The 10,785-nt window shown below is 40.5% G+C and overlaps 1 protein-coding gene across 1 annotated transcript; it reads left to right on the top strand.

Annotated features, from left to right (window-relative positions):
- Positions 1-2,690: 2,690 nt before the first annotated feature.
- Positions 2,691-8,224, top strand: tmem88b (transmembrane protein 88 b). The gene is made up of 3 exons (XM_072688771.1): positions 2,691-2,999; positions 5,223-5,624; positions 7,915-8,224. Exons 2-3 carry the CDS (start codon positions 5,229-5,231, stop codon positions 8,194-8,196), a joined length of 678 nt encoding a protein of 225 aa, XP_072544872.1. The 5' UTR covers positions 2,691-2,999; positions 5,223-5,228; the 3' UTR covers positions 8,197-8,224.
- Positions 8,225-10,785: the final 2,561 nt, after the last annotated feature.

Below are 10,785 nucleotides of genomic sequence, written 5' to 3'. Positions count from 1 at the left end.
TGCCAGCTGCTTCTTAAGTGCTGAATTTCCTGCTCGTCTCTCACTGCTGACTTGAGAGGCCTGCTCATATTGATCATCAGCTGACCATGCTACAGTCCAGCACAAGTCACCTGGGACCAGATTCATAAAATAATTGGTCTTGGGTAATTCTTCTTAACGTTATACTTAAAATGACTAGAATTAATGTCTAAAACCAGAGACTGGAGATTAACAGTACTTAAAGAATTTCCCTTGTTATAGTAAAGCCATTGTTTCCCTTATGTAGACCCTAAATGTAGCAAGTTTTTCCTGTTGGCTGCACCATCCTCAACCCTCACGTCTAGCTCTTCAAATTAAAATGTCATTTAATTTAATAAAGCTGTAAAATGCAATATTTCAAACGACTACAGATGAAAACCAAATAGTGTCTAAATATCTCATCATCTTAAATCATTTTGTTTCCCACAAGTCTATCTAAAAATGTATCTAAAAACATTGGGCCTTATTCATTCATTCAGTTTCCCGGTTCACAAAGATTCTGACATTCTCCAGTGTTTTCTTATCTGGGATTTGTTCAATTTACAAGGACAATGGGATCAATCATTAGAAGAGCAGAGCTGTGAACCATGCTGCAGTTGTTTTGAGTTCTACACTACTTTGGGGTTTTGCCCCCTCGGCTCTACAGAGGCCTCCCTACTTCCAATCTCTGCTGTGGAAAATCAGGGAGGCACCCTGACCCGCTGACTGGCGTTCCAGCTGGAGCTGAAGATGAGAGTGCTGGGGAGGGTGAAGATGGTTGTGGGGATGGAGCTTCTCCGATGGGTCCAGAATTTGGTGGTGGGCACCTTTCTCCAGAGTGCCGATCAGACGCAAGGTGACCTGCACAAAGAGGGTTGGTGGTGTTGCCATTGTTGTGTCAATTTGTACACTGATCTATAGAGAACATAGTTCTGCACAGTTACTCTATTTCTGATATAATAAAGAAAAAAATACCAATAGTCAAATCCACCACCCTCATAAATTCACTACAAAAGTATTGAGACACCTGCTTATTCAATGTTTCTTCTGAAATCAAGGGTATTTTTGAAAATAAATAAATAGATCCTGCTTCTGTTGGAGTAACCGTCTCCACCTATAGAACACAGTTCTGCTGCTCCACAGCTCAATGCTGGGGGCGAAATAAGAAATCTGAAGGCAAAACAAAATCATGCAAGCTAAAATACGTCTTCCTTTACGTCAGACTCCTTTTGAGGCCTTCTCTCCATCTTAACCCTGCATCCTCCCTTTTTCTAACTCACTGGTATCTCAAAAACAGCATCAGAGATCAATGGTGGACAGAAGGTAAACAAACATATGCAGAACAGGGGAAGAAAAAAATGTAATCTAACAAAAACTTAATTACTAGCCTGTGATCTTTACCTCAGACAGGCTCTCTTATCTGCCAAGAAACATCCTACCCCGGTCTTTCCTCCCGTCCCGCTTTATTCTATCCGTGTTTGACCACTCCTTCTGTTTTCCAGATAGGCTTCCAGCTTTTTATCATTAAAGAGAAATTCTGCACTGCCTTTCCATTCCTGATCAACATCTCCACATCAGTCCCATCTACTTCTCTCTCTCCCCTTCATACTACTCACTCACTGTACTGGAGCTGTGTGTTATTCTGTGCTCATGTGTGGCCTATGAATGAACTCTGGCACAGTACTAGTACTCCTGAGGACTCCTGCGCCTTTAACATTAACAACCCCCAACACACAAAACCCTCCTCACACACCTTTCAGAACCGGGGGCTCTGGAAGATGTTAAGGAATGTTTTTGGAAAGTTATTTCTACAGAAAGATAAAGTCGGGCTTTAGGAGGATAAAAAAAATGCTTAAGTTTGATTTCTGAACATAATAGAACTCTCATTGTCTGTCAAGCATCAGTACCCATCAAATTATGTTCAAGAGTAATTTTACAATACCATGGCACAGTTGGCCCCACCATCCTTAACCCTCACAACTAGCCATTGTTTTGTGTTTTGTTTAATAATGCTTAGTTTTGCCTCCATTTTGCATCAATTTAACTGAGAAAAAAAAACATTCTTTAAAAAGTTATTTCACATTGTTAATAATAGATATATTTCAAAAGACATTTTAGCCCAGGTTAGTTAATAATAATAATAAATAAATAAATAAATAAATCCCACACAAAGCCAGCTAGTCTGGACACACACACACTCACCTGGTGAGCAGTTACAAAGTAGACCCAGCTTTGGAGAAAAACTGCAGTTCTTACACTGCATTCTGTGAATATTTTCTGAAGAAAAAAAAATCATGTTTGGAAAATGCAAAAGTAAATTATTATTATTATTATTATTATTATTATTATTATTATTATTATTATTATTTATTTATTTATTTATTGTCTTTTTAAATTGACCACCGTGCTTCAAAGGGTCGAGTATAATTCAGGTTAGATGGATACACCCACCATAGCTGTCCAAATTTAGGTATTAAATTAGATGCGGCTTCATCAGTAAGAATGTTTATTTAAGGAGCTCAGAGAAGGACTCAGCCCCCCTGAACACTCTACTAGCTATCAGTAAGAGAACAGAGCGGGGGTGGTCCCACAGGGAAGAAAAGCTGAGGGGCAAGGAAAGGCATCTCTATAACTGCCCAACTGACCACAGTTAGCTCTCAGTCTACTCTGGAGAGAGGAGGAGAGAAGTGAGAGGGAGGTTGGGTTGGGAGTGCTGAGAAAGCAGAGAGAGGTACTACGCACCAATACTTAGCTAATCTAAAATTTACCAAAAGCCAAAAGGCAAAAAAACAGGAATTGCAAACCAAAAGAACATTTAAGAAAAAGAGCAAAACGGAAAAGAAGCAGGATCCAAACACTACAAATTCTACAGAACCTCAAATGTGAACATTTGCGACAGCTGGTGCTAAAATTCAGCCACAAGGATTCAACTTCAGAAAATTACTCAAAAGCGGGATCTGCTGCAAGAGCTGGAAGAGGACTACCAGGCTCCACGCCACACGGTGAGTACTAGTGGAGGAGGAACATGATGAAGTGCAGATGATGGCCACCTATCTGATTCACTTCTGGTGGAATGTGTGGTATTCACAGTACCAGACCAAACGTCTGAAAGGTTGTTTCTAATACAAATGAAAACTAACTAACTAACACAAATGAAAGGGTATCAGCATAAATGCAGATTAATACAGGCTTAAAATAAGGATCTAAATAAATATTGAACTTAAAAATAATTTTAAAAAGTTGAATTTATACTTCAAAACATCTTGTTTTTTCTCTGGATTCTGAAAATATATAAATCTGTAATTGTAGGAGGCTGTGTGCTTTATTGAGTATCTTTACAGGATGAGAAGAAAATCCTTTAATAGAAGTAAATGCAGAGCGATTAAAAGTAAACATGAAGAGCAACTACAAGATTCAACTAAGGATTTTGCAGTACTGAACTGCAGTACTGTATTTGTAAAGTTGTTTACTAATCCTAAAGGTTTCCATTAATATTTGTGAAGAATCTTAAGGGGATCTCCAATTTGGTGTGTGGGAAAATTGCAGAAACCAGTTTATAAGCCTAGTACAAGATCAAAGCATACAGATGAACCACTCCCCCCTCTCCCATCTTATTAAAGCCTCTCACAAACCAGCTGAGCTTACATCAAGCCAAAAAGGTGACCAGACAAGAACACCATCCTCTGTTGGTGTTTGCATACAGTGTGTTTGTATTTTATACATGAGATGGACAAAGTACTTCATGTATAAATGTGTGACGTGTCACATGACCCCAGTACTACTGCACAGGAATGTGATCGGATAGCAGCAGACCACTACAGCAGAGAAAGGGGCTACTAAGACCAGTGTGAAATAGATTTGGCACATTGTCACCAAGCTGGGCAATGTTTATTTGGTTGCATGAAGATGCAGTCATGTTCATTTACTTCATGATCAGAACTCCCCACTATCCACAACAGTGTGCATGCAGTAAGACCTAGGTGTAATTAGAGAGTTTTGGAATATAAGATTATTAAATTGGACTCTCCCCCGTTTTAGCTTGAGTTTAGGCTTAACCTGCACCTAAAAAGAGAAAAGCACTGTGGTCAAAAAGTACCGTTACATGTATTGCCCAGTTCTAATTAGAAGTGGAAACAATCTATGTCCATCTGCATCAATGACAATCATTCTAAAACCTTACACATCAATATTGCATGGTCCTACTAAGTACCAGCAATAAGGTCTGAGATTGCAGTTAGCCAACAGCACTTTGTTTTAGCTACATATGCTACATACTGTCTAAAATCAGCCCATATGTTGCTTAATTTAGGATACTTTTCAAAGAGCTGCTGGCTGCTTATGGGTCGTCGTTTCATTCATTCATTCATACATGGTTCAACAGAATGTTTATGTTCCTCAAATTACATAATTAAAAAGTGAGATGGCAAATATTTTAGGGGCAAATGGGAGAAATCAGCCATGCACTGCATTAGACACTACTGAGACTACTGGAGGTGCAATGTAGCAGTGAAGACATCAGAGCTAGCGAAGCTCTTCTGGGCAACTAATATAATCAAACTCAGCCAATATCACTGCTAACTGTAACTCCCCCACACACACATGCAGACAGTAAAACGGTTTTGTCAAAGCTCACCCTCTTCATCACTTCACCTTATCAACTAGACTTAGAACACAGCCAAATGCCAATTGGCTTCCAGCACAATCAGCTTTTAGATGATCATCTGATAAAGACACCAATTAAGAGATCACACAAGTTTGGCTTCCTGGTGATAAGAGATCTGCCCTTGCTATGAACTCTTCTGATCCGGAGAGCACACACAAATGTTACACAACAGAATTTGGCATTGGGACTGAAGTAAACTGGCAATTAACTTTAATACACCAAGTGAACATGGTTTACATTGGTGCTGAACTGTAGAAGTGATGATAAATGCTTTAAAGCAATGCTTTGGACAACTTGCCTTGGGACACTGTCTCGACAGTACTTAATATTTTCTTGTTCCTGGGGACACAAACTTTAATATGGCACTTTTCCTGCAACCCAGAACACTTTATTCACATGTAATCTATTAAAATATATATATATATATTGATCCTTAGAAATTTAGCACATAATTTGACCAGGGGAGCGGACTCTTGTATGTGTGTGACTCATGAGGCCCGGTAATATCACTGGTTCAAACAACTGTTGAATTAATGGCAACACCACCACCCTCTTTGTGCAGGTCACCATGAGTCTGAACGGCACCCTGGAGAAAGGAGCCCACCACCAAGTTCTGGACTTGTCTGAGGAACTCCCTCCCCACAACCATCTTCATCACCACCACCATCAACAGCAATCTCACCTCCAGCACAGCAACTCCCTGGCCTCCACAGCTCCAGCTGGGACGCCCATCAGCGGGTCAGGGGTTGTGGTGCCTCCCCCGTATTCCACAGCAGAGATTGGAAGCGGTGAGGCCCCTTTAGAGCTGAGGGGGTCTCTGGACTGCTGGGCATGTTCAGTGCTGGTTACTGCGCAGAATCTGGTGATAGCTGCAATCAACGCATGCCTGGCTGGTCTGGTGTTCGGCCTGATCCTTACTCCCGCCATAGTCATGGTGGTGTTTGGATTTCTTTGCCACTCCACTGTAAGTACACTGAAGAATTTGAGGGGGATGAACAGTTCCAATGCACAGTTCTCTGATCCCCTAGTTTAAATGAGGAAGATACAGCAGTAGAATTAAATATATATATATATACACAAAAAAATGGCACCAAGTTCAAAATCCTTAGACCAGACAATAACTACACCCAGTCATGACTGAATTTTCATCCAAGAGATCAGGAGGGAGTTTTTGTGTCGCTCCCTTTGATTTCAGGGCATAATCTCTTAATCTGGGCATTTCTCAGATGTTTGAGAAGGAGCATTAGTGAGGTCAGGTCAGGAGAGTTGACGTCAGCTGTGGAGCTTCTGCAAACTCTTCAACAACTCACTCTCACACAGGAACAAGTGACCAGATATAAGCCCTAACTTACACACAAACTCAATTGTTGAGTTTTTTCCTTTGCACACAAACACACACACGCGCGCACACACAAAACTAGGTAATCGAAGACAACACTTAAAAAGTCTTTAAAAAGACATCCGTAACCAATCAGTAACCCATGCACCCCCTGCTTAAGCTCGGCCAAATACTTCTACATAACCTGCAGCATTGTTATTGTGATGTCTTCAGTGCTGTTGTCCCTTAAGGTCAGTGTGGGTCAGCAAGTATGAATTGAGGATGGATTCTCTTGCCTCCCCAATTACCAGACACTTACGTCTGGCTCCTAAACATTCAGACCAATTAGTGCTCTCGGGACATCAGCTTAATGAAGGATTAAGTAAAAAGGAAAAGCTCTAAACAAAAGGAAGCAGAGATGAGGAGAAGAAAGTAGACCACCAATGACCTTTCTCTCTTGCTCGCTCGCTCTCTCGTGGGAATTGAAGGCCTTTGCTGAACAAGGAAAGTGTGGAACACAGTTTCCACAGACCTCCACCATAAAAGACTAGACTACACTTGCAGTTCAAGACTAAAGTGATGCTAGACAATGTTCAGTGTGTTCATCACTTTGACGCGTCAGACAAACTTTAAACAACGAGACATGAAGTATTACTTCTTGTAAGACAGACAGAGCTGTGGGAAGATGATCAACTGTCAACAGTGAACTCAGGGCCGAACAATGGGACAGATTTACCTTGTGTGAATAAAATGCTAAACTCGCTAATGTTGCTAATGTTTATATGGACTGAGTGAGAGGAGTTAAACCTCTCCTCCAAAATAAAGCTCAGCAGGTGCTAGCCGTTAGTCTGTCCATTCAGAGATGTGATGTTAACTTAAGGAAGCCCTCTGCAAAACCACAGTCACAGGCCGATTCCTCGACCGTCTGATCGTGTTCAGTGTTAAAGCACCTGTATTCACAGATTCACAGCTTTCTAACCACATTATTTCCAACGAGAGGTGTAGTACAGACATCTAAGTTCCACAGAAGTTTGACAGTTCTACTCTTTAGACATGAGTGACTGTAAGATGCCTGTTCTAATGTAATGAGTCACAATGAAAAGGTGCAGGATTACTGCAAAAGCTCAACATACAGTAAAAGCAAAGCTGGTTTATTTTAACCAGATGGCCAATAGAAAGCACCTAAAGCAAACACAGATGGGCTTTTGTCAGGCTTATCAGCCTCCTGCCCTGTTCATCCTTCTCCGCTTACTCTGCCTCTTCTCCTTCACTCCCCTCTTCACTTTCTTCTTCACTGTTTCTTCACAGCAGAACAGCACTGGAATGTGGAGGAGACTCGTCAGACTTTCTTTCTTTTCCCTCACGATTTCAGCTACAAACAATGCTTTATCTTTATCACGCAGGATTACGGTCAGCCAAGAGTCACATAATGATTCAGAGACTGGATTCAATGCATCAATAAGTCAGACATATTCCAACGTAAACCCCATTCAGAGCTGCATCTAAATAGAAGCTAGAGAACAGCTATAGAGAAAAGTATTTAACCATCTAGCCCTGTGTATCTGTTCGTCACTTCCAAACCACATACCACTAGGGGCACCTTCTCCCATCTCCACCCACCCCAGCACCATTTTCAATCCACAAATAATCAATACCTCATCCAGTCTATGAATCGGTGTTGTAGCACACTGCCTGATGAATGTATATTCTGCATATGTGCATCGGTTTTTCTTTGAAAAGGCAAAATGACATTTTTAGATTCTGAAATGTAACATATGGCTGAAACAGCTACACTGAAAGTCAATCAGACTAAACTAGTGACCAAGATACAACAATGAGATTTTCACCATATGATCATTCACAATAAAATTATTACCTTATTACAGCATCAAAGCAAACAGTATTACACAATTTGTCCTCTTTCTTCCTCCTCAAGGTGCGTCCACACGGTACATCTGCCTACTGCTCTGACCTGCTGAGTGATGGAGGCTGCGTGGCGCTGTTAGTGGTGGGCTTCCTCCTCGTCACCCCACTGCTGGTCCTGGCACTGGCCGCATACTGCAGACTGGCTCGTCACCTCCAGCTAGGCCTCTGCTTCATCCCTTACAGTCGCGCCGTCTACAAGAACCTGCCTGCCACACAGCACCGTGGTCTGGGAGGGGGCTGCTGTGGTCAGCAGCCAGGCACAGATGGTGGGAAAGGAAAAGTGTGGGTATGAAAGGGGGTGGAGACTGATGGAGGGTCACCTCAAGGCAATAAATGTGTTTGGGGTTTTTTCTTCTTCTTCTAAAACAACCTTAAAAAACCCCATGTAGCAATGTAGGGTGTGCTAAAATAAGACAATACACCATATTAAAAATGATGACCAACCCAAAGCTTTTATCAGTGCTTTGTGGACAAGAGTTTTAAGAACTCACTAGACTTGAAGAAGATGGTTAATAAAAGAACTTTGTGGGCTGTTTTATTAAGTCTGATGACAGTAGGGCTGGGCAATCTGGTAAAAATACAATATCTTGATATTTAAAAGACCAACTTTTTCATGATGCACGATATTAATAAAAGATACATGTGATCACAGACTAAACACATCGGTATTGTCAGTTACTCTTCTGTACGGGATACAGTGATTTTATTCAACATCCGCTGATATTGATCTATTACAGCAGTCTAATTACACTGTCTGTATTGAAACCTGCAGCTGATCAGTGTTTATTAAGCACTAACAATATCTTTGACATGCTTAGTGACTTAATGACTTAGAAAACATAGTGTCACAATAACAACGTCACCATCTGATACAATATCGTCATATTGCCCAGCTCCAAGTGACAGACTATAATTTTGAACCAAAAAAACTTTAATTTAAAATGCTGTTTATGCAGATCAAAAGCCCCACATATTTCTTCCCAATTTTATCCTCACATAAACACAATGACCCCCACTAGTATTAAGAAATGTGCCATAGCTGTAATCAGCAGCAATCTCTTAAACGCACAAGTCAATATTTAACTTTGTACGGTCACCTAAAACAAACACTGGATTATTTTATGAGACCAAAGCTGGACTAATTACACATGCCACTGTATACATTTCTAACCTCATAAAACAGAATCTACTAAATGGTGTAATATTTTGATGGATGTGCACATATACACGTATACCCTTTTTTTGTTTAGATCATGAACCGTTTTACTGATTTATATTCAAATAATAAATAAAAACACTGAAGACTATTTCTTCTAATGCTTATGTATGTTATGAAGATCATCAGACTAGAATCCTCATTAATATCTGGGGTCATACCGAGGACTGGGCGAGTTTAGTGCAGACCTATATTAGTAGGTGATCTGCACAAGACTGCATCCTACACAAATAAGGTCTAACGCACATGTGCATACAGCTAGGACTGAATAATGTGTGCATGTGCAACAGTTGCATTGCAGGACTTCAAGATCATGCACTGTGCATCATTAAGGCACCCCTGATTCAACACAGTTCCATAAAAACCTGCAGGTCCCACCTGGTGACTAAAGACAGGTTAAATGAATGGAGAAAGAGGAGTGCAGTACTGCGATTGCTAAAATCAACACATACTGGGGTAAAACCAACTGTGACCTACGGTGAATGTTACCTTGTGGAGCCCTCTGGTGTTCAAATCCTGAAGTTACAACAACACACAAGTCAAAATAAATGATTTCAAATTCTATTTTAGACAGGATCACTCACACCTTTTTTCGCTCCTGGGCTCACCCTTCAGGTGGGGAGTGTAATTCACTTTTTATTGCACTCCTTTACACAAATGCTTTGTACACGTGCATTTTACAAGCTGAGAAATATAGAAAGTGAAAGAATCACTTGGACTGAGGCAGTACAGTAATACTGATGTAGGGTTATGCAGCGTTACACCGATCTCGCAAGCTGTGTCCTGCCCACTTCACCAGAATTACATTCTAGGCCCGGAGTGGCAATGATGGAGACGCTATTCTCCCCAGTACAGCTCAGTGGAGTATAATCAAAATATTCTCAAGCTGTTATTTTAAGGTTAAAATGCTACATAAATGCTGCTGTAAGTAAAGTTTCAAATTCTAAAGAATGAATTACGAACTGAAAGAAACTAGAAGACGTGTGATAAAGGGGAGGTTAGTGTTCCTTAGGAAGGAAGATCATTATAAAGGAGAACGTGGAACATTTAGTGTAACTGATGAAGAGCTTAATCCAAGGGAGACCTCACCCTAAAACCCTCAGAACAGCTTCTTGAGTAGTGTGCACTCATGTCAAATAAAATCAAAATCAAATCAAGTCAAATTTTATTTGTCACATACATAGTAATACACAGTATAACTTGCAGTGAAATGCTTTTTTTGACAGTCTGCCCACATCAAAGCTATTCAATAAAGACTTTAACTTAAACTAGACTTAGACTTAAACTTAAACTAAACCTTAACTTAATGAAATAAAGTGAAAAAAAAAAAAAAAAAAAGCCAGCAAACTCAAGACAACACAAGCTCCAGCCCATGAAGAACAGGATGTGTAAAGGCAGTAACTTTATGGATAAAGCCTGCCAGTTTCAACGTTCATCCACTGGAGAACACCATTTCAACACCACCCAAAATACATCAAAGCCTTTAAAAAAAAGTTTTGCAAGGTACGCATGGAGGATGGAGTTAGGTGGAGCATGACTTACAAATTCACTCCACCTGTCAGGGCTGTTTTAATTATAACTGTTCAGCCTACAACTCAGACAGGACGCATAATTAACCTCACAAATCACACCAATAAACCTCCATCTATCATTAACCAGAAAGAT

This window comes from Salminus brasiliensis, chromosome 9, assembly GCF_030463535.1.
Source record: "Salminus brasiliensis chromosome 9, fSalBra1.hap2, whole genome shotgun sequence".
Classification (NCBI taxonomy): Eukaryota; Metazoa; Chordata; class Actinopteri; order Characiformes; family Bryconidae; genus Salminus; species Salminus brasiliensis.
This window is presented reverse-complemented; position numbering and strand designations above follow the sequence as displayed.